The following is a 25,371-nucleotide window of genomic DNA, read 5'->3' on the forward strand; positions in this document are numbered from 1 at the left end:
AAACGACTGGGCAGATAAATAACATCCCAGAGGTCCGTTAGACCTGCTTCTTTATGGAAGGACTGGGAGATAAATAACATCCCAGCGTTCTGGTCTAGCCTGCCTTTATGGAAAGACCTGGGAGATAAATAACATCCCAGAGTATGGTTAGACCTGCTGCTGTATGGAAAGACCTGGGAGAGAAAATAAACATCACGAGTCTGTCTAGACAGTCTTATGGGAAAGAAATGGGAGATAAATAACTCCCGAGTCCTGGTAGAACTGCTCTTAGGAACGACCTGGGAGATAAAAAACATCCCAGAGTCCCCGGTCTAGACATGCCTCTTATGGGAAAGACCTGGGAGATAACAAACCATCCCAGCAGTTCCTGTCTAGACCTGCTTTTATGGAAAGACCTGGGAGATAAATAACATCCCTAGAGTCTGGTCTAGACCTGCTCTTATGGAAAGACCGTGGAGTAAAAACATCCCAGAGTCCTGTTAGCACCTGCTCTTTATGGAAAGACCTGGGAGATAAAATAACATAACAGGTCATGGTCTAGACCTGCTCTTTATGGAAAGACACGGGAGTAAAAACATCCCAGAGTCCGGTCTAGACGCTGCTCTTTAGGAGACCTGGGGATAAATAACAATCCCAGAGTCTGGTCTAGACCTGCTCTTTATGGAAACAGACCTGGGAGATAAATAACATCCCAGAGTCCTGGTCTAGACCTGCTCTTTATGGAAAGACTGTGGAGAAATAAACATCCCAGAGCTGGTCTAGACCTGCTCTTAGGAAAAGACCTGGGAGGATCAATAACATCCCAGAGTCGGTTAGACCTTGTCTCTATGGAAAGACTGGGAGTAAATAACCTGGAGATCCATACACTGCAGCCCTCAGAGACTGAACCGGTTTGGGTGTTTGAGAACTCGAACCGGGTCACTCTGCTGGCGGTGCTTCGGCTTCGATGAGAGATGCGCGTCCGCTCCCGACTCCCTTCAGCCAGAAAGGGACCATCGCGAGGACATACAGTCGGTGGAGCCGGTGGACAGAGGACCGCGGGACGCCCTGCAGAAGAGTGTCACAGTCGCCATCGAGACTCCCACCAACTCCAGGGAGGCCACAGCACGGTACGCACTACAAACACACTGGAACTACACAACAACACACAAACACACCCACACAAAAATCACTCCACAGGCAAAACAGAAAGACACAGGAAACAACCGTGAGACCACACACACACACACACACCCACACCGACACACACCCACCCCAGGACACACACACACACACAACACAAACCACGGACAACAACCGGAGAACACCACATTGCACAACACACACAAGACACCAACGGAGACACAGACAACACATGATACAACGGAAAATATATTCACTGGTATGGATGGGTCATATAAAGAATGGATCACACAGACTACATACATACAAACATACAAACTACGGAGACAAACATCACTACAAATACACACCACAGGCACAACTAGAAAAAAAGCAGAACCGACCCCGAAGAGAAATATGTCTCACAACGGCCGTGTCGTTACAAACATACAACAGAAGTAACAGCAACAAGACCACACACACCACATACGGACATACAACACACTATTATGCCAAAACCTACACAGGAACGCATGATATGATACACAGCTACTCACAACTCAAACAACAGGCAAAGACTCTGACTGGAAACGCCTCTAATGGTGTTCTTCTTCTTCGTTGGGGTTCAGCACAGAGGAGGAGCGTCTGGAGCAGGAGGCCAGCGGGCAAGCTGGGATGAGAGGATCACGACCAGGCGAGGCCGAGAAGGCCAGGAGGGAGCTGCTGGAGCGGAGGCTCTCAGGTAACGCCGGGTCCCGGGGTCACGCGGGGTCACCGGGCGCACGGGACTCAACCATCGGTGCCTGGGAAATTGACCATTTTCAAAACGGTTCTAGATCTGACATTTGGCTTTCTTTAACAAATTGCAAAAAAAGTCCATGGACGGTTCATACAACGCTCTCATGGTTTGGGGTGTTTTATTCTGTTTGATAGTGTTTGGAAAAAGAAATAAAAAGACAAAAAGAACGTGGAAAAATGACGAATTTCAGAAAAAAATTTAGAATGTGAGTAAAGAATTAACAAAAACATCGAAAAGTGACGATCGCACAAATCAGGAAAGTGACAAAAATAAACGTTGAAAAAAAGTGAACAAATGTCAGAAAAAAAAACTTTAAAAATGGACAAAAAAAAAAAGGAAAAAGTGACAAGAAACTTGGGAAAAATAGCGTTGAAAAAAAGTGATATATAAAAATAAATTAATTATTAAAAAGTGACCTCAGGAAAAAAAAACTACAAAAATTGGAGGAAAAGAATCAACAGTTGGAAAAAGGACACAAAAAAAGAAAGTGACGAAACGTGGGAAAAATGGACAAAATAGTGTTTAAAGAAAAAATGGCATTTGATATAAAATTATAAATAAAGTGACAATCAGGAAAAAAAATCAAAAATTGGAGGAAAAGAAAACGAGAACTTGGAAGAAAGTGATTGGCAATAAAAACATTGGACCTTAAAAACACGGAAGACGACTGTCTCGCTTCAGTTAAATAATAAATAAAATGGAATAAAAGACAATATTTAGTGATTTATTACTTTGTGTATTTGTGAAGCAAAAATATGGGAAAACGTCTTATTTGAAAATAAAGTTTTTTTTTTCTTTTTTTTTTCTCTCTCTCTCTCTCTCTCTCCTCCTCCACCCACCAGCGCGGCGGTGGAGAGCACCGGGGCGGCGAAGGCCGAGGCCCAGTCCCGGGCCGAGGCGGGCTCGGATCCAGGGCGACGGCGGCGGGTCAACGAGGCCAAGCTGAAGGCGAGGCACCAGAGGATCGAGGCGGTAGGGCACCACTTTTGTTGTCCTTTCAAAATAAAACTCTTCACACTAAATCAACAATATGGAATTAATATAGATACAGGAAACAAGGCCACAAAAGAAAGGGAGTTATGGTGTATAAAAAATGTTATCTCTCTCTTCTACTCTTATATCTCTCTCTCTTCTCTCTCTCTCTCTCTCTCCTTCCCCCACCCCCCCCCCCCCCCCTGCAGGAGGCGGAGCTCCGCGCCTGGACCAGCGCCCCGGGAGCAGGAGCTGAGCTATAGGAAGCAGATGGACGGTCTGGAGGTGGGAGAAGCAGAAGAGTCTGGCTCAGACCGAGAGCCGAGCGTTCAGCCCAGTGGTGGAGAGTCTGGGCTGCGACACCGCTGCAGGAGTGGCCCGGGCGGGGCCCCGAGGCTGCAGGTAACACATATACACTAACTAGTCATCAAATACTACTAGTTACTATAATATTTCTAGAGTACGACTCTTTATAGCAAGCGGTGGCAGGAGTCTGGGCTGCGACACATGCAGGAGATGGCCCGGGCGGGGCCCGAGCGCAGGACACATATACTACTACTAGTAGTACATATTCTATTTCTATACGATACGTACTAACTACTAGTCAGCCGGTGGAGAGCTGGGCTTGCGACACACTGGCGGAGATGGGCCGGGCCGGGCCCGAGAGCAGGTACACTACCAACTACTATGTACTATACTATCAATTCAATTTTATATAGTATCAATTCATAACAAGAGTTATCTCAAGACACCTTAGAGCAGGTCTAGACCACCCTCTATAATTTTTCAAGGACCAACAGTTCTAGTAGGTTCCTCCAGAGCCGCAACAGGGCCCAGGGAGAGGAAAACCTGGAACGCCCAGACCCAGACCAGGCCAGACCCGGCTCTCTGTAGGCGGTGTCTGACGGGACGGTTGGGTGGGGTACAGTGAAGAGGAAGGTTGTGTTTGTTGTGTTTTGAATAAAGGGTTAATAAAGTTGTGTGTCGTCCCCAGGTGAAGCTGCTGCAGGCTCTGGTCTGAAGTCCACGCTCATCACAGACGGTCCTCGCCCATCAACCGTTCACCAACAAACGGCCTGCTGGGGGCGCTGCATGGGCCCAGGGACAGGGACAGGGGACAGTGAGGAGGAGGAGGAGCAGGAGCAGGTCCAAACAGGAAACCCCAACAGACTCACCTCTTCTGTCCAAGACTCACACTCTGCGTCTTTAATAAAGACAAAGACGACTAGTCCAAGATGTCCTTATGTTGAGGACCAAGCGATGCCTCATGACCAGTGTCTTTATCCTCTGAGCCCATAGGGGGCGCTCTCTGTTCAACGGGGTGAGACCCCACTGAATTAAAACCAAGAGCGCCATCTAGTGGCTCAGAACACCACAGACCCTGGGTCAGGGTCCACCTCTGTCAGTAGCTCGTCTCCACCCACGGGTTGTCTCCCGTCAAAATGGAAACTCAAGACTTTTTAAGGCTTGTCCCTTTTTTCATAATTTGACGCTTTTTTTTTAATGTTGTCCCCGTTTTTTTGGACAGTTCAACTAAATAAAACACTACGTAACACTAACTTATTACTTTAGTTGACAGGTTATTTGGGGAATTTATGGTCAATAAAGCTAATTATAGGAAATGATACCTAAGTTTGAGTTAGAAAAGCAGAAGAAATTAGGAAGTATTGGAGACCTAAAAATAAAAAGAACAAGATAGAGGACAACATGAGGAAAACATGAGGGAAACATGAGGACAACATGAGGGTGTATATCGAGCAAGTCCCTTTTTTTTTTGATGTCTTGTCGCCTTTTGCAATGTTGGGATGTTGTTTCTTCGACGCATTATAAGCTGGAGACGGAGTTAAAGAACGACCGAGTCACTGGGTTTTTGTCTTTTTTCGCGATGTTTTCTGGAAGAGAGAACCGTTACCCTGAACAGGAACCCCCCCCCACCCCGTATATAAATCGCTCCGCCCGACTCCCTTTTTTGATTTTTGTATGGAAACGACCCATAACACAACAACAACAATAGAAATAATAACACAGAGACAGAGATAGGCAACAACGGCAATAGAACATATTCAAAAAACATGAAATATTGCTTTTTAAAGACGCTCTGAGCTCAGGAGAGTGGAGGGAGGCGTTGTAGAAAAGCACCCCCACTGTTTGAAAAGAGTTACTTTGTATAATGTTATAATATATTATAACATATATTATATATAACATGTATAATATAACATTGATTTTATAATATAACAGCCGCTGGCAGCTAAAACCAAGAAAGACGCCCAGTCTGATCAGGACTTGTAAATGTGCCTTGGATTTTAAGATACACTCCACGGGTTTGTTAAAGATTCATTCATTCATTATTCATTCATCCCTCCATCCCTCAATCCCTTATTCATCATCCCTCCATTCATCATTCATCCATACATCCATTCATTCATCCATCCTCCATCATCCATCCCTTCCATTCATTCATCCATCCAGTCATAATTCAGGGATCAATGAGGCCGAACCTCATTCAATCATCAAAAACAACCAGAGAAGAAGAAACACTCCAGCCTTCTGTAGAGGAAGCTCCCTGTAGATGAAATAGAAACATGTCTTCGGGACAAAAACTCAAACAGGGGGTGTAGTTAGTTTCTCTAGTGGATTTGGTCATTACCCCCCCCCCGCGTTACACTCGAGCCACAACCCCGTAGGTTTTTTAGTAACGTTGACTGCGTAAATCATCAGCCTCATCGACTCATTTCCTGTCTGTGCTTTGTCTGCTGCTGTGTCCTGATGACGCGGGGGGACAGTCCAGGGACGTCCAGGCAGGCCCAGCTCAGGGACAGCTCCAGGGACAGCTCCAGCGCCAGGACAGCTCCAGGGACGTGCTTACCCCAAAAACCTCATTGATCCCCATTGGTTAATTCAAATCGTAACAGTAGTTGTCTAGTGGGACTACTCCTGCGTCTCACGTAGACCACACCGCGGCTTTTAAGGAGACTAGAAGTCCAAACACAAACCGACCCGACGAGGATAGAACCCAAAAAACCGTCTCTTTCAGGACCCACTTTTTGCATTTGAGCTCTCGAGATGAGACTCTGGGGTTTACTGTTGGACAGAGAACAGCGTGGAGGACGAGGTGGGGGGCGTAACCTTAAGTAAAACGGTCCTAGCAACGCGCGGCGGGGGCGTGTGTTAGTCTGTAATTCTGCGGCCAAAGATTCCTGGAAACAGATAAAATAATAAAGCGATGCTGATTTGCACCATTGTTATTCCTGTGCAGTAGAGCGAGTGTAAGCAGGAGTGTCTGTCTGTTCTGTCTCATGAAGACATGTGTGAAGACATAAAATGCTGCTGCTGCCCAACTCCTGTCTCTGTTTTCATTCACATCAAACACCAATCCTTCATTGGTATGGGTGTTGTCCAAGTGTGCCGTCTTGCTCTTTAGGAGGTTCTGGTACACCACAGATGCATTCTGGGATAGGAGGAGAAGAAACAGGCTGTGGAGATGAGCCAGTTCGGAGCAGAATCGATCGCTGCCGTTGCATGCTGGTAGATTTGTGCCCGACTCCATCTGATGTCCGTGTTACACCACCCAGAACAGACGCTGATAGTTTATTCCCTCCCAGGAGGATTTATCACACGGCGAGTTCAGGAGTTCACCACGCGGACACACAGAACGTATTTCTTCTTTGTGTGTCACGGCTGCTGCCAAACGGTCTCTTCTTCGTTACGATTATCTTACAGTATTTTGGCATACCAACAAAACCGAACTAACGGTAGCCCCTGCTGGCAGGTCGAAGAATGCATAACCTTTATGAACTACATAGTCAAGTTGCATTCAAACAGAATGCAGCTAATGTGTTGTCTGTACACCAAACAAATACTTTCAGTAGGGTTAATTCAGGTGCTACATGCAGGCCATGGTCAACGGATGACGCGAGTCACCATGAGATCGGCGCAGGAGTTCTGAGAACCGGGGGACCAGAGCATGCTGGAAAACGCCGGCCCTCTCAGTGATCTAACAGCTGATTGGTTCACAACGACTCGAACATGAGAAGTTTTATTAAAGTTTTTTTCTTTGAATCCGGGGATTTTAACTGCTATTTGTTGCATTAAACGGCTGAGCAACCAGTACATGTATGGTCAGAACCGCTGTGGCGATTGGAGAAGTCAGAGAGAATAAATCTGACCCTCTACAGTGGCACATTAAGCATCGCAACACATCGCATGGAGAGCATTATGAGAGCTACTCTGTCATGAATTAAAAAATTAGAGAAAGGACCAGAGTTGATATGTGGTCTGTTTATATTTTTATTCAATCAGAATGCAACCACATGTTTCTCACTTCCTGTTAGCTGAAGGAATCGTCTGGAAACGGTCCGACGTAACCGCAGCTTCCTTCTTCTTGTTCCGTGTAATCAGGCATTTTGAGCCAACAACATCTCAAGAAAGGGCCGGTGAACGTCCTGAAGGGACTGGCTGTGTTTCATGGTTTGTTACGGTGCACTCACAGTGGTATTGTTGTGTGCGTTTTGTCATATACTTGCTGTTCATGGTCTCGTTGGACATACTTAGTGGTCTCTTGGTCCTGTCCTGTATAGGACATTACTAGCTGTTCTCTATGATCGGTCCTGTATATTTGTGGTCCCCATGACTAGGAATCACTACTTGACTGTTCTATGGTCTGTCGTTAGAGACATTTACATGCTGTGTCTCATGGTTCCCGGTCCCATTCAGGGCTACCCCATGGAAGTAGGACCATACAATGCTGTGTCTCTATGATCGGTTCGTCGGATTTGGTATCCACTCATATGATCTTGCGGCGTCATCCATGTTGCATAGTTACGCCACTGGTCCTGGTGGCGCCCCTGATCTTGGGTGGCGCCCTTGTTTGGGTGGCGCCCCTGATCTGGGGGCGCCATGGTCCTGGGTGGCGCTCACTAGTACTGGGCGGCCCTGGAAGAGGTTTCAGAAAGGAACTGGTTCTGCCCCCCGCAGAAGAACAACTCTCATCCAATATTACCAGGAAAACGTTACTACTGATGCATCACACTGTAAGTGATATTAGATCAGGGATACACGACGTGACCCTTCTGACATCACCTATGAACATGTGATATCTAAATCAGCTGATTATTCATGGTTACACTCATTATCTCTCCACCAGGGCACGATGCAGGGAAAAATATGGACATGGTCAACACTTTCTACTCTGCAACGTTTTATAACTGGTTCCAATGTGTCGACTCTTATTTTTTTAAAAAACATTTTTGTTCTTTTCCCCTCCAAGATAGTGATATTTGTCAACTTTTTTCAAAGTCTTGGTATTTTTTTGGTATCTTCTAAATACTAAAAATGATGAAACACCCCCAATTCAAGAAAGTAATGAAGTAATAACCATCCCTAAACCACAAACAAATCCACGTTATGTTGGATTTTTTGAAAATCCTGTTGAACAAAACCCAAATACTGTGATAGAGAAGCTTTTGAAAAACATGGGCAAATTCTGAATTTGGACAACCGGGGGTTAATGTGGCAGCCAGGTACTACACGTTGGTTAAAAGAGATTATATTCAATAAGGCTCTTCCGTTCAAGATCGCTGAATCAAATAGGTAAATCTCATACCAGGAGAGCAGAGAAATCACACCAGTCAGTCGTTGCACTGTTGTTGTGATGTTGGTCTGTGTGTGTGCTTGCGGTGTGTCTGTTATGTGTCGTGTGGCGTCTTGATGATCAAGTTTGATGTTATTGTTATTTCGTTTATGTTGAGTGATTTCAGACGTTTTGTGCCGTTACAGGTTGTTTATGTTGGTAGCACACAGATTGGTTTTCTTTTTTGAGTCAGGCCGAAGACCAACCTATCCCTGGAACCAGGTCTGGTAAACAGCGCTAGTGGACCAGAGGTCTGATAGGGAACAGGCTAGTGGACCAGAGTCTGATAGAACAGGCTAGTGGACCAGAGTTTGGTAGGGACTGGTCTAATGGACCAGAGGTCATGTAGGACCAGGATAGTGGACCAGAGTCTGATAGGACCAGGCTAGGGACCAGAGTCTGATAGGACAGGCTAGGGACAGAGTCTGGTAGACCGGTCTAATGAGAACAGAGTCTGGGTAGGACCAGGAGGTACCAGAGTATGATAGGCACCTGGCTAGTGGTAGCATGCAGGTCTGAGTGGACCAGGTCAATGACCAGAGTCTGGATAGACCAGGTATGGAACCAAGAGTATGAAGTGACCAGGCTAGTGTACCAGAGTTGCTAGGATAGGTACAGTGATGGCAGTAGTGACCATTGAGACCTGTGAGGGTATTAGTGGAACGCCTGTGTTTTCCCCTGGATGCTGGTCTCGTTATGTTGTTTGAGTCTCTGTAAGCGTGCCGGGTCCATAACATACGCTGTTGGGACGAGGACATTCCTTGTGGGACAATAAAGTTTTAAGTCTTGCTGATTTGGTCGAAAAAAAAGTACTGTTGAGCTCCTCCTAAAGACTCTTAACGCTTGCAAAACAAAATGGAAAGTGTTCGAGTGTGTCTTGCTTTAATATTGTTAATATGTGTTATCATGTGTTCCGTGGGCATGCTACAGATTAAAAAAAGCTCACTCATGATCAGGAGGAACAGATTAGGAGCAGAGAGACGTCTGGAAACGGTGAGTACGACTGCGTATTAATTTCTGCTTCTTGATACATGTGTCATAATGTGAAGAAATGAACATTATAGTTAAAAGGTTAAGTGTTATACGTGGGTGTAAAGTGTGACCAAAGTGCAGGACAGGAGATCTGCACTCAGATTAATTTTCATATAACATATTTTCTATAATATATTTTTTAACTGTACTTCTTTGTGTGGTGGTTTAGCTGAAAAGCTGTCCTTCAAACTTGAATTACAAGGCTAGGTAGGAAAAAAAAATGATTCCGCTTCATTAGTCTCAATGTAAGAATGTCTCAACGACAGCAACCCGTCTAGAGACGTCCCGTGGGATTTTATATCCAACTCCAGTTAGAGCTTGAAACAATTCGTCATATCTTCGCGTGTTCCAGACTTCAAAATTGGAATATTTTCAGTGTTTTGTTGGTCTTCTATGAGGAGGAGGAGGTGGAGTGAATAAAAATACATTCCAGTTGTTGTCTGAGTTCACATTTGTCAGCGGGGCACCAGTGGTTCCCAAAACACATTGTCACTTGAAGGACCAAATGACACAAAGTTAGACCACAGACCCCCTCAGTTAATAGATTGTTTCCCGGGTCCTGCATTGTGAGGAGGCATGTGTCATTACAGAAGCGTTGAAACCCACGACCCAAAAACGTACATTCGCTAGTCATTGTGTTAGTTATGGAGGGAATGATGGCTGAATCACGTGATTGATCTTCGGACATTTTGGGGAACTGCAGTGGTCTAAGACTGGTAGTTCAATGTTGTAAAACAGTAGGACGTCGAGCGTCTGCGGGCAGTCACTTGTTGATCATCAATGTTTCGAAAGGAAAGTAATTTCCTAACCGAGGATAATAATATGGTCATAATGTCCAACCGTTCAGAGTAGGGCTGAAAAGTGATGTGAGTTGTTAAAACGAAAGTACAAAACCACAGGTCTGTATTGAAATCAAAGTGTAGTACCACTAACCCGAAACTACTCCGACCCCTGCCTAATTTTTATGAAAAACAAGTTTGACTTTGGAGCAGCGCTGATCAGATGTGTGGGATATGCTCTCCACTTCATGACGTTCCTGGTGTTTGTGGGAGAAGGGCAGAGAAGGTGACGGGATGAGGACGTCCGACGATAGGATGTTTAAACCGTTTCAACCAAGAGAGTAATGCACTGTATTGGTATGTACTCCACATAGTTATTACTGTAAGTAGGCACGTGAACTGCTGCTGTAGAAAACAATGCTGTGGACTCGCCATGGACAGAGGCGAGGGGGGGGGGGGGGGCCAGAATCAAAATAAAGTACAGGCTTTGGTGTGGGTTCCACGGGGTTTCATGTCCAAGGACTTTTTTCTAAATTGAACGGCCTCTGAGCGGGAACCCTATACACTCGCCTCAGAAAACACGTGGGCATGTGATCATCATGAATTCAATGAATAAGTCAGACAAAGTTCTGCAATTTATGGGGGATTCTTTGCTTTCAAACACGCTGCACTTTTGCTGCGATGAATGCAGATTCCCCATCGAAAAGAAGCAGGCTTAATGAGTTCATAATTCCCTTCATGGGTTGCCCCCAAACAAATCCAAATTTATGAAGAAACGTTGAAAATTTGGCGGGTTTTCAGCCATGTTTCCGTTGTCCATGGGAACATTGTGACGTGACGTAATTCAATGGACTGAAACACCCGTCTCTTTTTCAGCAACTGCCGGTTTTGGCCAAGTTCCGTCATTCATGCATAAAAATGCAGTAATATCTGCATATTCACTGCAGTTCTTGAGCAATAACGGTCTAATCAGGATTTTGCAAACTCACCAACCAAACACATTTTCTGGAAGGAGCCATGGCGTGTGGTGTTGTGGAGTTGGCGGACATGCCCAGCGTCACATGATATCGTACTAAGCATGTTGTTGAGGAATCAGTGACCTAATGCTTTAGAACTTTAGGACGCCGCAGCCCATCAGGGGACTGGAGGAGAACCGCACAAGGATCGTCCTCTATGGTTCCTCCACCCTCGCTGGAACAAGAGAAATCTTTAAGACGAGTTCTTCCAGGGATCGTTTCAGGTTGTGGTGACAGGGAGAGCATCTATCCCTGAAGGTGGTCCTCCCAGATGAAGATGTGGACTCGGAATCAGAGTCAGTGTGAGGACAGAGAGGAGGGGGTCCCTCCCCCTAAACCCCTTTGGGGGGACCATGACAGGAGACCCACAGCAGAGGGAGGAGGCAAATCTATACCTGTCCACCAATCAGAGTCAACTCCCACCATAATCATCATCATTCACACCAAAGCTCTGTGTGTGTTGTGTTTCAGCCCAGAGGGGCACGCACAGACTTGGACCGGACCCCACACCTGGACCTGGACCCAGACCCAGACATACACACAGACTCAGGACTCGACTTAGACTTGGATCGGGACCCAGCCCCAGACCTCCAGACCAGGACCTGGATTGTACCGCACATGGAACCCAGACCAGTTGCTTGTCCTTCAAGAGTGGGACCATCAAAGGAATTTATGGTACTTTTAAACTGAGGAAAAAGTAAGTAGTTGAAAAAAATGGTCTCAATAGTCTGCAATTTAAATTAGTTTCATCTTATATTCAAACATTTTTCATTTAGATATTATTTAAGTCTTGATTCAGAGAGAATTTTCCTCTATAACAGGAAGATTTAATGAAATTTCTTCTGTCAGGACCCTAAGGGGCCCAGATGTCTGGACCTGGACCCAGCTGTGTCCATGAAGAGTGACCGGGCTAGCCTCTTATTATATCCTTCTAAAGATGGGACGCCAGTCTGATGATCAAAGGTGAGAAGAAGTTTACATTTTAAAGTACAGGTATAGTTGTTATTCATTTTGCAGTAAACGTACACCTGTCACTACAAACATAATATATATTTAAACTTAACGCAATATATATACTGCTTACATTGTTATTGTGCATTTGGACATACGATTAACTTTAAAGGTAAAAACTATTATCAAGGACTGCAGCTTGAAACTCCCGCTCTGACACCACATTCTTCCTTTTTAAGATTTGATTTAACTTTATGTCCTAACACGAGACAGGTACTGAGACTACTAACTGTAGTTATCTTGGACCAGGTTCCAAGCGCCTAGATTTGGGCCAGAAGAACATTTGGTGGAAATGCAAAAATAGTAAAACACATGCAGACTAATGCAATTCTGGCTTTCTGACTCAGGGTAACTGTTAACAGTTGTAGATATGGGGGGGGTGGGGATCCAGGATACCTTGACATCAGATGCAGTACACCAGGCGGCACGACATTAATATATCACGATACAGCAATGCTGCAATCAATCAATATATTGCGGACAATTCTTTCATTACCCATAAGATATCGGTCTAGCATAAGTTGACAAGGTAGTAGTAGTTATCTTTATTAGGTAGTATGGAGCTATTTGTGGAAATGCGTAGTGGTTGTTTTGAAGCTTGCGTGGTACGGTAATTCCCTGTAAGTATCTATCTATCTATCTTATCTATCTATCTAAAAAAGTTCAAAACTGTTTAGAAAAATAGACGACCACTGTTCCATAAGACAATAGTACGACTATTCACAAATGTGATCCCAACATTACAGCCGTGGGAACTGCAAAATACAAAGTTAATATCACTTTGGAAAACATGTCTAAAATTTAAAAGATTGCTAACAGATCATACCAAAGTTAAACGAACTTCCGGGATCAACTTGATTACTGTACAGTAGGTGGATTACACAATGACAGGTTTGGTCTCAGTGTCTGGGGGTGCAGTGCAGAATTTATTTTGTTTCTATCAGGGGGAATCGGGAAGAACCTGGACCCAAGCTGTGTGTACATAAGGAGTGAATGGGTATGGATGAACTCTTTAGACCTTCAAAGAATGACGTCCAACTCTGCTTGATCCAAGGAGGATTCAAACTGATACCCAGAGGAATAGTAAAGGTGGGAAAAATACAGGGAGCCTTGATTCCTGTTAGACATCCAAACCTCCACTTCATGGACCTTTACCGGTGTGTCTCTGTGTGGACAGACATGAGGAGCTAAAGTCTTCATGATTCCTCCAAGACGTGGACAGGAGAGTTCAGAGGGTCCCATTGGTCAGTCGCCCCAGCAGCATTCTAAACCCACCTGGACTCATGCTTTATGGTCTTTACAGGGGACAACAATACTTTTAAATCTATTCGGTTCCAACCTGGATCTGATTGTGTGCGTCCATGATTTCACTTGGATTGGGGCAGTCATAGAATCTCTGTTCCGATGCTGGAGGACGCATCGTCATTTTGTGAGAACGAGCTGAAAAAAAAACAAAAAGAAGGATCCAGCAGGTTCGAGCCCGATTACCCAGAATGCTAGAGAGGCAGAGGACAAGATGAGGGGTGTGGACGGTGAGGATGAGGAGCCGGGAAGAGCGCAGAGAGGTATTTTGAAGATCACACTGCACTTCCTGAGGAGAAGAAGAAGGGAGGAGATGGCTGACCGTCTGCCAGAGCAGTAAGAGGATTCTCCAAGAGTTAACCATGCTGGATGCAGGGATATTGTCTCAAAAATATTTACCAAATCGATTAATGTACTGATTCTCTCGATGAAATGTTGGAATCATGTTCTGGGCTCTTCAATTATCTGCTTTGTTGGGGTTCATTAAGGAGTAGCCTGGAGTTGTAAGAGTAAACTCAAATTAACCAGCAGGCAGACGTTCGTGATGTTTGAGTGGATTGCTAACAGCATACGGAAACCCCAACCCATTCTGAATCAGATGTCACAGAGATCTACCTCATGGAGGGAGGGGCTGCAGAGGCAGTGATGAACTGAGGTCGAAGATTCGGAAACAGCATCAAGGGAAACCAGAAGACAGAAACAACCAGCAGACAAGAAGAAATCTTGAACCCCACCTGAAGAGATGACACAAATCAGAAACGTGATGAAAGGGAGTGGCTGGCATCGGGAAAACAGTCTTAAAACAGAGTTCACTGGACGGGCTGAAGGCAAAAGCCAACCAGGGACATCCAGTTCACATTTCCATTCACCTCAGAGAGCTGAATTGCTGAAGAGAGAGAAAGTTCAGCTTGGTGGAAAGTGTTGATTATTCTGAGTGAAATCTCCAAAGAAGCAGGAATCTGCAGGTTTGAAGAGGTCGGTTCATCTTTGACGGTTGGATGGTGTCGACTTCCTCTGGACTTCCAACAATGAGATCCTGACTGATGTACAGAGTCCACCTCAGGGAGTGTCTGTTGACAAAAATCTCAGGGGGATAAACTGTTGTCCCTAGCTCGCCTCTGGATAACAACGCCGACCTGCAGCAGCCCAATCAGATCCTCTGGGTGTCGTTGGACATGGTGAAGAGGTCGGTCAGAGGGTTCAGGACCCAGAAGGAGGAGTACTTCAGGAGAGGATTCAGAGATGAGGAGCAGCCAGGAGAATCATCTCCCAATCAAGAGATCACGGGAAGCTCAAATCATGGGGCAACAGGTCCAGTATTTGCTGGATCACTGCTACAGTTGGAGAAAGGTGTTGAAGGGACCAGAGAGGGGAGGAGAGTGCCAAGACCCTGACGGAGGATGTACTACTTCATGGTGGGTTTCAGCCAAGTGCAGAACAGCAACGTATGATGAAGGAGCTGAGACAGATCCACATCCCAGAGTCCTGGTCTAGACCTGCTCTCTATGGAAAGACCTGGGAGATAAATAACTTGGAGATCCCATAACACTGCAGCCCTCAGACTGACCGGTTTGGTGTTTGCAGAACTCGAACCGGATCATCTGCTCGGCGGTGTTCGGCTTCGATGAGAAGATGAGCGTCCGCTCCCGACTCCACTTCAGCCAGAACCGGCTGACCATCAGCAGCGTGGACATCCAGTCGGTGGAGCCGGTGGACCAGAGGACCCGGGACGCCCTGCAGAAGAGTGTCCAGCTCGCCATCGAGATCACCACCAACTCCCAGGAGGCCACCGCACGGTCGCACGCACATACATGGGAACACACACCACACACACCACACACACACACACCACACACACAACCACAACACACACCCACACAAACACGCGCGCACAGAAGCACAAAAGTGACACACGACACACGAAAACACACACGTGGAGACACACACACACACACACACACCCCACACCGGACACCACCACCCCACTCCCCAAGGACACACGGACACACACACACACACAAACCACGGGGACAACACACCGGAGACCACAACACACCAACACCATTGGCCACACCACACACACATAACTACACACACGCGCACACACACAGACATATATGTATATATAATATATATATATATCTACTGGTATGGATGTGGGTATATATGATAGATATATATACATACATACATACATACATACATACATACAAAACTACATACTACATACATCACTACATACATACACACCACAGTGCACAGAACTAGGAAAAAAAAAAGCAGGAAACTCAGACCCCAGAAGAGAATATATTTTAATTTCTTCATTACGCGGCCGGTGTTTTCTGCTTTTTAAAGAACATTATCAAACAGAAAGATTATACAGCAACAAATACAAGACCCACATACCAGAACTAATAACTAGGATTCAATACAACAACTATTCAACACCTCTACACAGGACAGGCTGTAGATACAAGCTCTAACCTCACTGAACGGTAAGACTCTGACTGGAAACGCCTCTAATGGTGTTTCTTCTTCTTCGTTGGTGTTCAGGCACGAGGCGGAGCGTCTGGAGCAGGAGGCCCGGGGCAAGCTGGAGAGGCAGAGGATCACCGACCAGGCCGAGGCCGAGAAGGCCAGGAGGGAGCTGCTGGAGCTGGAGGCTCTCAGGTAACGCCGGGTCACCGGGGTCACCGGGGTCACTGGGGTCACCGGGGTCACCGGACTCAACCGTCCTGGTGTCCTCGGGTCAAATTTGACCCATTTTCAAAAGGTTCTAGATCTGACATTTGGCTTTCTTTTAACCAAATTGCCAAAGAAAGTCACGTGGACGGTTCATACAACGCTCTCCATGGTTTGGGTGTTTTATTCTGTTTTATAGTGTTTGGAAAAAGAAATAAAAAGACAAAAGAACGTGGAAAAAATGACGAATTTCAGAAAAAAACTTTAAGAATTGTAGTAAAAGAATTAACAAAAACATCGGGAAAAGTGACGATCGACAAAATCAGGAAAAGTGACAAAATAACGTTGAAAAAAAGTGACAAATGTCAGAAAAAAAACTTTAAAAATGGACAAAAAAAAAATCAGGAAAAGTGACAAAGAAACTTGGGAAAAAATAGCGTTGAAAAAAGTGATATATAAAAATAAATTAATTATTAAAAAGTGACCTCAGGAAAAAAAAACTACAAAAATTGGAGGAAAAGAATCAACAGACTTGGAAAAAAGGACAAAAAAAAGAAAAGTGACGAAACGTGGGAAAAATGGACAAAATAGTGTTTAAAGAAAAATGGCATTTGATATAAAAATTATAAATAAAGTGACATATCAGGAAAATAAAATCAAAAATTGGAGGAAAAGAAATGACGAACTTGGAAGAAAGTGATTGGATAAAAACATTGGACCTTTAAAATACAGGAAGACGACTGTCTCGCTTCAGTTAAATATATAAATAAAATGGATAAAAGACAATATTTATTTATTTATTTATTTACTTTTGTGTATTTGTGAAGCAAAAATATGGAAAACGTCTTATTTGAAAAATAAAGTTTTTTTTTTTCTTTTTTTTTCTCTCTCTCTCTCTCTTCTCTCTCTCTCTCTCCCCCCCCCCCAGCGCGGCGGTGGAGAGCACCGGGGCGGCGAAGGCCGAGGCCCAGTCCCGGGCCGAGGCGGCTCGGATCCAGGGCGAGGCGGCGGTCAACGAGGCCAAGCTGAAGGCCGAGGCCCAGAGGATCGAGGCGGTAGGGCCTCACTTCCTGTTTGTCCTTTCAAAATAAAACTCTTCACACATCAATCAACAATATGAAATTAATATAGATACAGAAACAAGTCACAAAAGAAAGGGAGTTATGGTTGTATAAAAAATGTTATCTCTCTCTCTCTCTCTCTCTCTCTCTCTCTCTCTCTCTCTCTCTTCTCTCTCTCTCTCTCCCCCCCCCCCCTGCAGGAGGCGGAGCTCCAGCGCCTGGCCCAGGCCCGGGAGCAGGAGCTGAGCTATAGGAAGCAGATGGACGGTCTGGAGGTGGAGAAGCAGAAGAGTCTGGCTCAGATCGAGAGCCAGCGCTTCAGCCAGCTGGTGGAGAGTCTGGGCTGCGACACGCTGCAGGAGATGGCCCGGGCGGGGCCCGAGCTGCAGGTACACATATACTACTACTACTACTACTACTACTAGTACTATTACTATTTCTACTAGTACTACTACTATTACTAGTCAGCCGGTGGAGAGTCTGGGCTGCGACACACTGCAGGAGATGGCCCGGGCGGGGCCCGAGCTGCAGGTACACATATACTACTACTAGTAGTACTATTACTATTTCTACTAGTACTACTACTACTACTAGTCAGCCGGTGGAGAGTCTGGGCTGCGACACACTGCAGGAGATGGGCCGGGCCGGGCCCGAGCTGCAGGTACACTACCACTACTACTAGTACTACTACTATTCAATTCAATTTTATTTATAGTATCAATTCATAACAAGAGTTATCTCAAGACCCTTAGAGCAGGTCTAGACCACCCTCTATAATTTTCAAGGACCCAACAGTTCTAGTAGTTTCCTCCAGAGCAGCAACAGGGCCCCAGTGGAGAGGAAAACCTGGAACAGACCCAGACCCAGACCCAGGCCCAGACCCAGGCTCTCTGTAGGCGGTGTCTGACGGGCCGGTTGGGGTTACAGTGAAGATTGAAGGTTGTGTTTGTTGTTGTTTTGAATAAAGTTGTTAATAAAGTTGTGTTGTCGTCCTCCAGGTGAAGCTGCTGCAGGCTCTGGGTCTGAAGTCCACGCTCATCACAGACGGCTCCTCGCCCATCAACCTGTTCACCACCGCCAACGGCCTGCTGGGGGCGCTGCAGGGCCCGGGACAGGGACAGGGACAGTGAGGAGGAGGAGGAGCAGGAGCAGGTCCAACAGTAAACCCCATCAGACTCACCCTTCTGTCCAAGATCACACTCTGCGTCTTTCTTTAATAAAGACAAAGACGACTAGTCCAAGATGTCCTTATGTTGAGGACCAAGCGATGCCTCATGGACCAGTGTCTTTATCCTCTGAGCCACTAGGGGGCGCTCTCTGTTCAACGGGGTTGAGAACCCACTGAATTAAAACCAAGAGCGCCATCTAGTGGCTCAGAACACACAGACCCTGGGTCAGGGTCCACCTCTGTCAGTAGCTCGTCTCCACCCTCGGGTTGTCTCCCGTCAAAATGGAAAATCAAGACTTTTTAAGTCTTTGTCCCTTTTTTCATCACTTTTGACGCTTTTTTTTAATGTTTGTCCCTTTTTTTTTGGACGTTCAACAGTAATAAACACTACGTAACACTAACTTATTAACTTTAGTTTTACAGTTATTTGGGGAATTTATGGTCAATAAAGCTCATTTATAGGAAATTATACCTAATGTTTGAGTTAGAAAAGCAGAAATTAGGAATTATTGAGACTAAAAATAAAAAGAACAATGATAGAGGACAACATGAGGACAACATGAGGACAACATGAGGACAACATGAGGGTGTATATCGAGCAAGTCCCTTTTTTTTTTTGATGTTCTTGTCGCCTTTTCAAATGTTTTGGATGTTTTGTTTCTTCTACGCTTATAAGCTGTCGACGGAGTTAAAGAACGACCGAGTCACTGTGTTTTTGTCTTTTTTCGCGATGTTTTCTGAAGAGAGAACCGTTCCCTGAACAGGAACCCCCCCCCCACCCCGTAATATAACTCGCTCCGCTCCGACTCCCTTTTTTATTGTTTTTATGGAAACGACCATAACAACAACAACAACAATAGAAATAATAACACAGAGACAGAAGATAAGGCAACAAGGCAATAGAACATATTCAAAAAAATGAATATTGCTTTTTAAAGACGCTCTGAGCTCCAGGAGAGTGGAGGAGGCGTTTTAGAAAAGCCCCCCCACTGTTTTGAAAAGAGTTTACTTTGTATAATGTTATAATATATTATAACATTATATTATAATATAACATGTTATAATATAACATTATTTTATAATATAACAGCCGCTGGCAGCTAAAAACCAAAGAAAGACGCCCAGTCTGATCCTGGACTTTAAATGTGCCTTTGGATTTTAAGATACACTCCACGGGTTTGTTAAAGATTCATTCATTCATTCATTCATTCATCCCTCCATCCCTCCATCCCTTCATTCATCCATCCCTCCATTCATTCATTCATCCATCCATCCATTCATTCATCCATCCCTCCATCCATCCATCCCTCCATTCATTCATCCATCCAGTCATACTTCAGGGATCAATGAGGCCGACCCTCATTCACTCATCAAAAACAACCCAGAGAAGAAGAAACACTCCAGCCTTCTGTAGAGGAAGCTCCCTGTAGATGAAATAGAAAATGTCTCTGGGACAAAAACTCAACCGGGGGTGTAGTCTAGTTTCTTCTAGTGAGTATTTGGTCATTTACCCCCCCCCCCGCGTTACACTCGAGCCACAACCCCGTAGGTTTTTTAGTAACGTTGCTGCGTAAATCATCAGCCTCATCGACTCATTTCCTGTCCTGTGCCTTCCTGTCTGCTGCTGTGTCCTCTGACGCGGGGGGGACAGCTCCAGGGACAGCTCCAGCTCCAGGGACAGCTCCAGCTCCAGGGACAGCTCCAGCTCCAGGGACAGCTCCAGCTCCAGGGACAGCTCCAGGGACGTGCTTACCCCCAAAAACCTCATTGATTCCCATTGGTTAATTTCAAATCTGTACAGTAGTTGTTCCTAGTGGGACTACTCCTGCGTCTCACGTAGACTACACCGCTGCTTTTAAGACGTAGAAGTCCTAAACAAACCGACCCGACGAGGACTAGAACCCAAACCGTCTCTTTCAGGACCACTTTTTGCACTTTGAGCTCTCGAGATGAGACTCTGGGGTTTACTGTTGGACAGAGAACCAGCGTGGAGACGAGGTGGGGGGGTCAACCTTTAACTAAACGTGCCTAGCAACGCCGCGGCGGCGTGTTAGTCTGTAATCTGCCGGCCAAAGATTCCTGGAAACAGATAATAATAATAAAGCTGATGATGTTTACTTCCTGTGCAGTAGAGACGAGTGTAAGCAGGACGTGTCTGTCTGTCTCTGTCTCATGAAGACATGTGTGAAGACATTAAAATGCTGCTGCTGCCCACTTCCTGTCTCTGTTTTCATTCACATCAAACCTCACATCCTTCATTTGGTTCTGGGTGTTGTCGCTGTGCCGTCTCTGCTCTTTAGGAAGGTCTGGCTACACCACAGATGCATTCTGGGATAGGAGGAGAAGAAACCAGGCTCGTTGGAGATGAGCCAGTTCGGAGCAGAATCGATCGCTGCCCGTTGCATGCTGGGTAGATTTGTGCCCGACTCACTCTGATGTCCTGTGTTACACCACCCAGACGCTGATAGTTTTATTCCCTCCCAGGAGGATTTATCACACGGCGAGTTCAGGAGTTCACCACCGCGGACACACAGAACGTATTTCTTCTTTGGTGTCACGGCTCGTCTGCCAAACGTGTCTTCTTCTTCTTACGATCTATTACAGTATTTTGCAACCACAAACCACTACACAGGTAGCCCCCTGCTGGCAGGATGAAGAACTGCATAACCTTTAATAGAACTACATATGTCAATGCATTTCTAAACAGAATGCAGCTAAATTGTGTTGTCTGTTAACCAAACAAATACTTTCAGTAGGGTTAATTCAGGTGCTACACATGCACATGTCAACGATGACGTCACCAGATCGAGACGGCCGCAGGTCTGAGACCCGGGGGACCCAGAGCATGCTGGGAAACGCCGGCCTCTCAGCTGATCTAACAGCTGATTGGTTCACAATCGACTCAACATGATGACGTTTTATTTAAAGTTTTTTTCTTTTGAATCAGAGGGATTTTAACTGCTATTTGTCTGATTTAAAGGCTGACTCAACATACAGTACATGTATGTCCAGAACACGCTGTGGCTGATGTGGAGAAGTCAGAGAGAATAAATCTGACCATCTACAGTCTGCTAATTAGCATCAGCAACACATCGCATGTAGAGCATTATGAGAGCTACTCTGTCATAATTAAAATAATTAGAGAAAGGACCAGCTGATATGTGGGTCTGATTATATTTTATTAAATCAGAATTGCACCACAGTGTTTCTCTCACTTCCTGTTCAGCCTGAAGGAATCGTCTGGAAACGGTCCGACTTCACCGCAGCTTCCTTTCTTCTTTGTTCCCGTGTAATCAGGCATTTTGAGCCACAACAATCTCAAGAAAGGGCCGTGAAGTCCTGAAGGGACGGCCCTGTGTTTTCATGTGTTACGGTGCACATTCACCAGTGGATTTTGTTGTTGTTGCTGATTTTGTCATCTCATCTACTATGCTGTGTCTCTATGGTCCTGTCCTGTATAGGACATCTACTATGCTGTGTCTCTATGATCCGGTCCTGTCCTATTTGTGGTCCCCCATGACTAGGACATCTACTATGCTGCGTCTCTATGGTCCTGTCCTGTTTAGGACATCTACTATGCTGTGTCTCTATGGTCCTGTCCCATTCAGGGTCCCCCATGAATAGGACATCTACAATGCTGTGTCTCTATGATCCGGTCCTGTCGTATTTGTGGTCTCCTACTCATAGACATTGCGCCGTCATCACATGCTGCTCGTTACGCCCCTGGTCCTGGGTGGCGCCCCTGATCTTGGGTGGCGCCCCTTGTTCTGGGTGGCGCCCCTGATCTTGGGTGGCGCCCCTGGTCCTGGGTGGCGCTCCTAGTCCTGGGCGGCGCCCCTGGAAGAGTTTCAGGAAGGAACTGGTTCTGCCCCCCCGCAGAAGAAAACTCCTCATCCAATATTACAGGAAGTTTACCTGATGACATCACACTGTAACGTGATATTTAAATCAGCTGATACACGACGTTACCTTCTGACATCACACTGTAACATGTGATATCTAAATCCGCTGATTCATGGTTACACCTCATTATCTCTCACCAGGGCACGATGCAGGGAAAAATATGAATTGGTCAACACTTTCTTACTTCTGTCAAACGTTTTTATAACTTTTCCCAATGTGTCGACTTCTTATTTTTTTAAAAACATTTTTGTTCTTTTTCCCCTCCCAAGATATTGATATTTTGTCAACTTTTTCAAAGTTCTTGTATATTTTTTTTATCTTCTAAATACTATAAAATTCAATGAAACACCCAAATTCAATGAAAGTAATGAAGTAATCACATCCACTAATCCACAAACAACCATCCATGTTATTTATGATTTTTTTGGACAATATTGTTGAACAAAACCCAAATTCTGTGATAGAGAAGCTTTTTAAAAATGGGTCAAATTTGAATTTGGACAACCGGAGGGTTAATATTGGCAGCCATGTACATAACAGTTGGTTAAAATGAGTTATTATATCACATAATGCTCTTCCGTCAAGCTGCTGAACTCAAATAGTAAATCTCATCCCAGGAGAGCAGAGGAAATACACCAGCAGTCGTTGCACTTGTTGTTGTGATGTTGTGTGTCTGTGCTGTTGTGTGTCTGTGCTGTTGTGTGTGTTCTTTTGTGTCTAAGGACGCTTTGATGATCTCATTTTTATGTTTATTGTATTTTATGTTGATTGATTTCAGAACGTTTTGTCCGTTACATGTTGTTTATGTTGTGAAGCAACAGATTGTAGCTCTATGTCCAAGACCAATTATCCCTGGACCAGAGTCTGGTAGAACCAGGCTAGTGGACCAGAGTCTGATAGGACCAGGCTAGTGGACCAGAGTCTGATAGGACCAGGCTAGTGGACCAGAGTTTGGTAGGACTGGTCTAATGGACCAGAGTCTGGTAGGACCAGGCTAGTGGACCAGAGTCTGATAGGACCAGGCTAGTGGACCAGAGTCTGATAGGACCAGGCTAGTGGACCAGAGTCTGGTAGAACCGGTCTAATGGACCAGAGTCTGGTAGGACCAGGCTAGTGTACCAGAGTCTGATAGGACCAGGCTAGTGGACCAGAGTCTGATAGGACCAGGCTAGTGGACCAGAGTCTGGTAGGACCAGGCTAATGGACCAGAGTCTGGTAGGACCAGGCTAGTGGACCAGAGTCTGGTAGGACCAGGCTAGTGTACCAGAGTCTGATAGGACCAGGCTAGTGTACCATTGAGACCTTGTGAGGGTATTAGTGAAGCCTGTGTTATTCCCCTGCATGTGGTCCTGTTATGTTTTTGAGTCTCTGTAAGCGTGCCGGGTCCATAACATACGCTGTTTGGGACGAGGACATTTCCCCTTGTGGACAATAAAGTTTTAAGTCTTGTGCTGTTGGGAAAAAAAAGTACTGTGAGCTTCCTCCTTAAGACTCTTAACGCTGCAAAACTAAAATGAAATTGTTGAGTGTACTTCTGCTTTAATCATGTGTTAATCATGTGTTCATCATGTGTTCGTGGGCATGCTCCGATTAAAAAGCTCACTCATGATCAGAGGAACAGATTAGAGCAGAGAGACGTCTGGAAACGGTGAGTACGACTTCTTATTATTTCTCTTCTTGAACAATGTGTCAATAATTGAATGAAATGTAACTTAATAGTTATAAAGTTCAGTTATACGGGGGTTAAAGTGTGACAAAGTGCAGACAGGAGATCCTGCACCTCAGATTAATTTTCATATAACCATATTTTCTATAATATATTTTTAACTTTATTCTTTGTGTGGTGGTTTAGCTGAACAAGCTGTCCTTAAAACTTGAATTACAACGGCTCAGGTAGGAAATGATTCCACGCTTCATTAGTCTCCAATGTAAGAATGTCTAACGAAGCAACCGGTCTAGAGACGTCCCGTGGGGATTTTTACTCCAACTCCAGTTTAGAGCTGAAACAATTCGTCCATCTTCTGCTGTTCCAGCTTCAAAAATGTGAATATTTTCTGTTTTTTGTTGGTCTTCTATGATGGAGGAGGAGGTGGAGTTGAATACTAAATATCCATTCCAGTTTTTTCTGATTCATTTTCAGCGGTGCACCAGTGGTCCCAAACATTTTCACTTGAAGGACCCCTAAACTGACACAAATTAGACCACAGACCCCCATTTAATAAGATTTTATCCCCGGGTCCTGCATCTGTTAGGAGTTTCAATGTTTCATTACAGAAAGCGTCTGAAACCCACGACCAAAACAGTCACATACGCTGTCATTGTGTTAGTTATGGAGGGAATTATGGTGAAATACGTGATTGATCTTTCTGGAACCATTTTGGGGAACTGCTGTGGTCTGTGGTTAGTTCACATGTCTGTAATAACAGTAGGACAGTCGAGCGTCTGCGGGCAGTTCACTTGTCTGCTCATCATCATGTTTCTGAAAGTGAAAGTAATTTCCTACAGAAGGATAATTAATATTGGTCATAATGTCCAAACCTTTCAGAGTAGGCTGACAAGTGATGTGAGGTTGTAAAACGAAGTAAAAACCACAAGTCTGTATGAAATCAAAGTGTTAGGTACCCCTAACCCGAACTATCCTACCCCTGCCCCTAATTTTATGAAAAACAAGTTTTGACTTTGAGCAGCAGCCTATCAGATGTGTGGCTCTGCTCTCCCTATGACGTCTCCTGGCTGTTCGTAGGGAGAAGGTCAGTAGAAGGTAGACGGGATGAGGCGTCCCTGATCAGGATGTTGAACCGTTCAACCAAGAGATGTAATGCACTGTAATTGGTATGTACTCCACATATTTATTACTGTAAGTAGCACGTTGACTGCTGCTGTAGAAAAAATGCTGTGGACCGCATAGGAAGG

The 25,371-nt window shown here is 45.1% G+C and overlaps 1 protein-coding gene across 1 annotated transcript in view; it reads left to right on the forward strand.

The window, feature by feature from the left end:
- The window catches only part of mvp (major vault protein), a 56,155-nt gene extending 35,621 nt beyond the window's left edge, over positions 1-20,534 (forward strand). Inside the window, 5 exon segments of the mRNA XM_032536877.1 lie at positions 15,229-15,440; positions 16,198-16,314; positions 17,255-17,381; positions 17,588-17,776; positions 18,386-20,534. Coding sequence (XP_032392768.1) covers positions 15,229-15,440; positions 16,198-16,314; positions 17,255-17,381; positions 17,588-17,776; positions 18,386-18,517 — 777 coding nt within the window. The 3' untranslated portion in view covers positions 18,518-20,534.
- The last annotated feature ends 4,837 nt before the right edge of the window (positions 20,535-25,371 follow it).

This window comes from Etheostoma spectabile, chromosome 15, assembly GCF_008692095.1.
Source record: "Etheostoma spectabile isolate EspeVRDwgs_2016 chromosome 15, UIUC_Espe_1.0, whole genome shotgun sequence".
Lineage (NCBI taxonomy): Eukaryota > Metazoa > Chordata > Actinopteri > Perciformes > Percidae > Etheostoma > Etheostoma spectabile.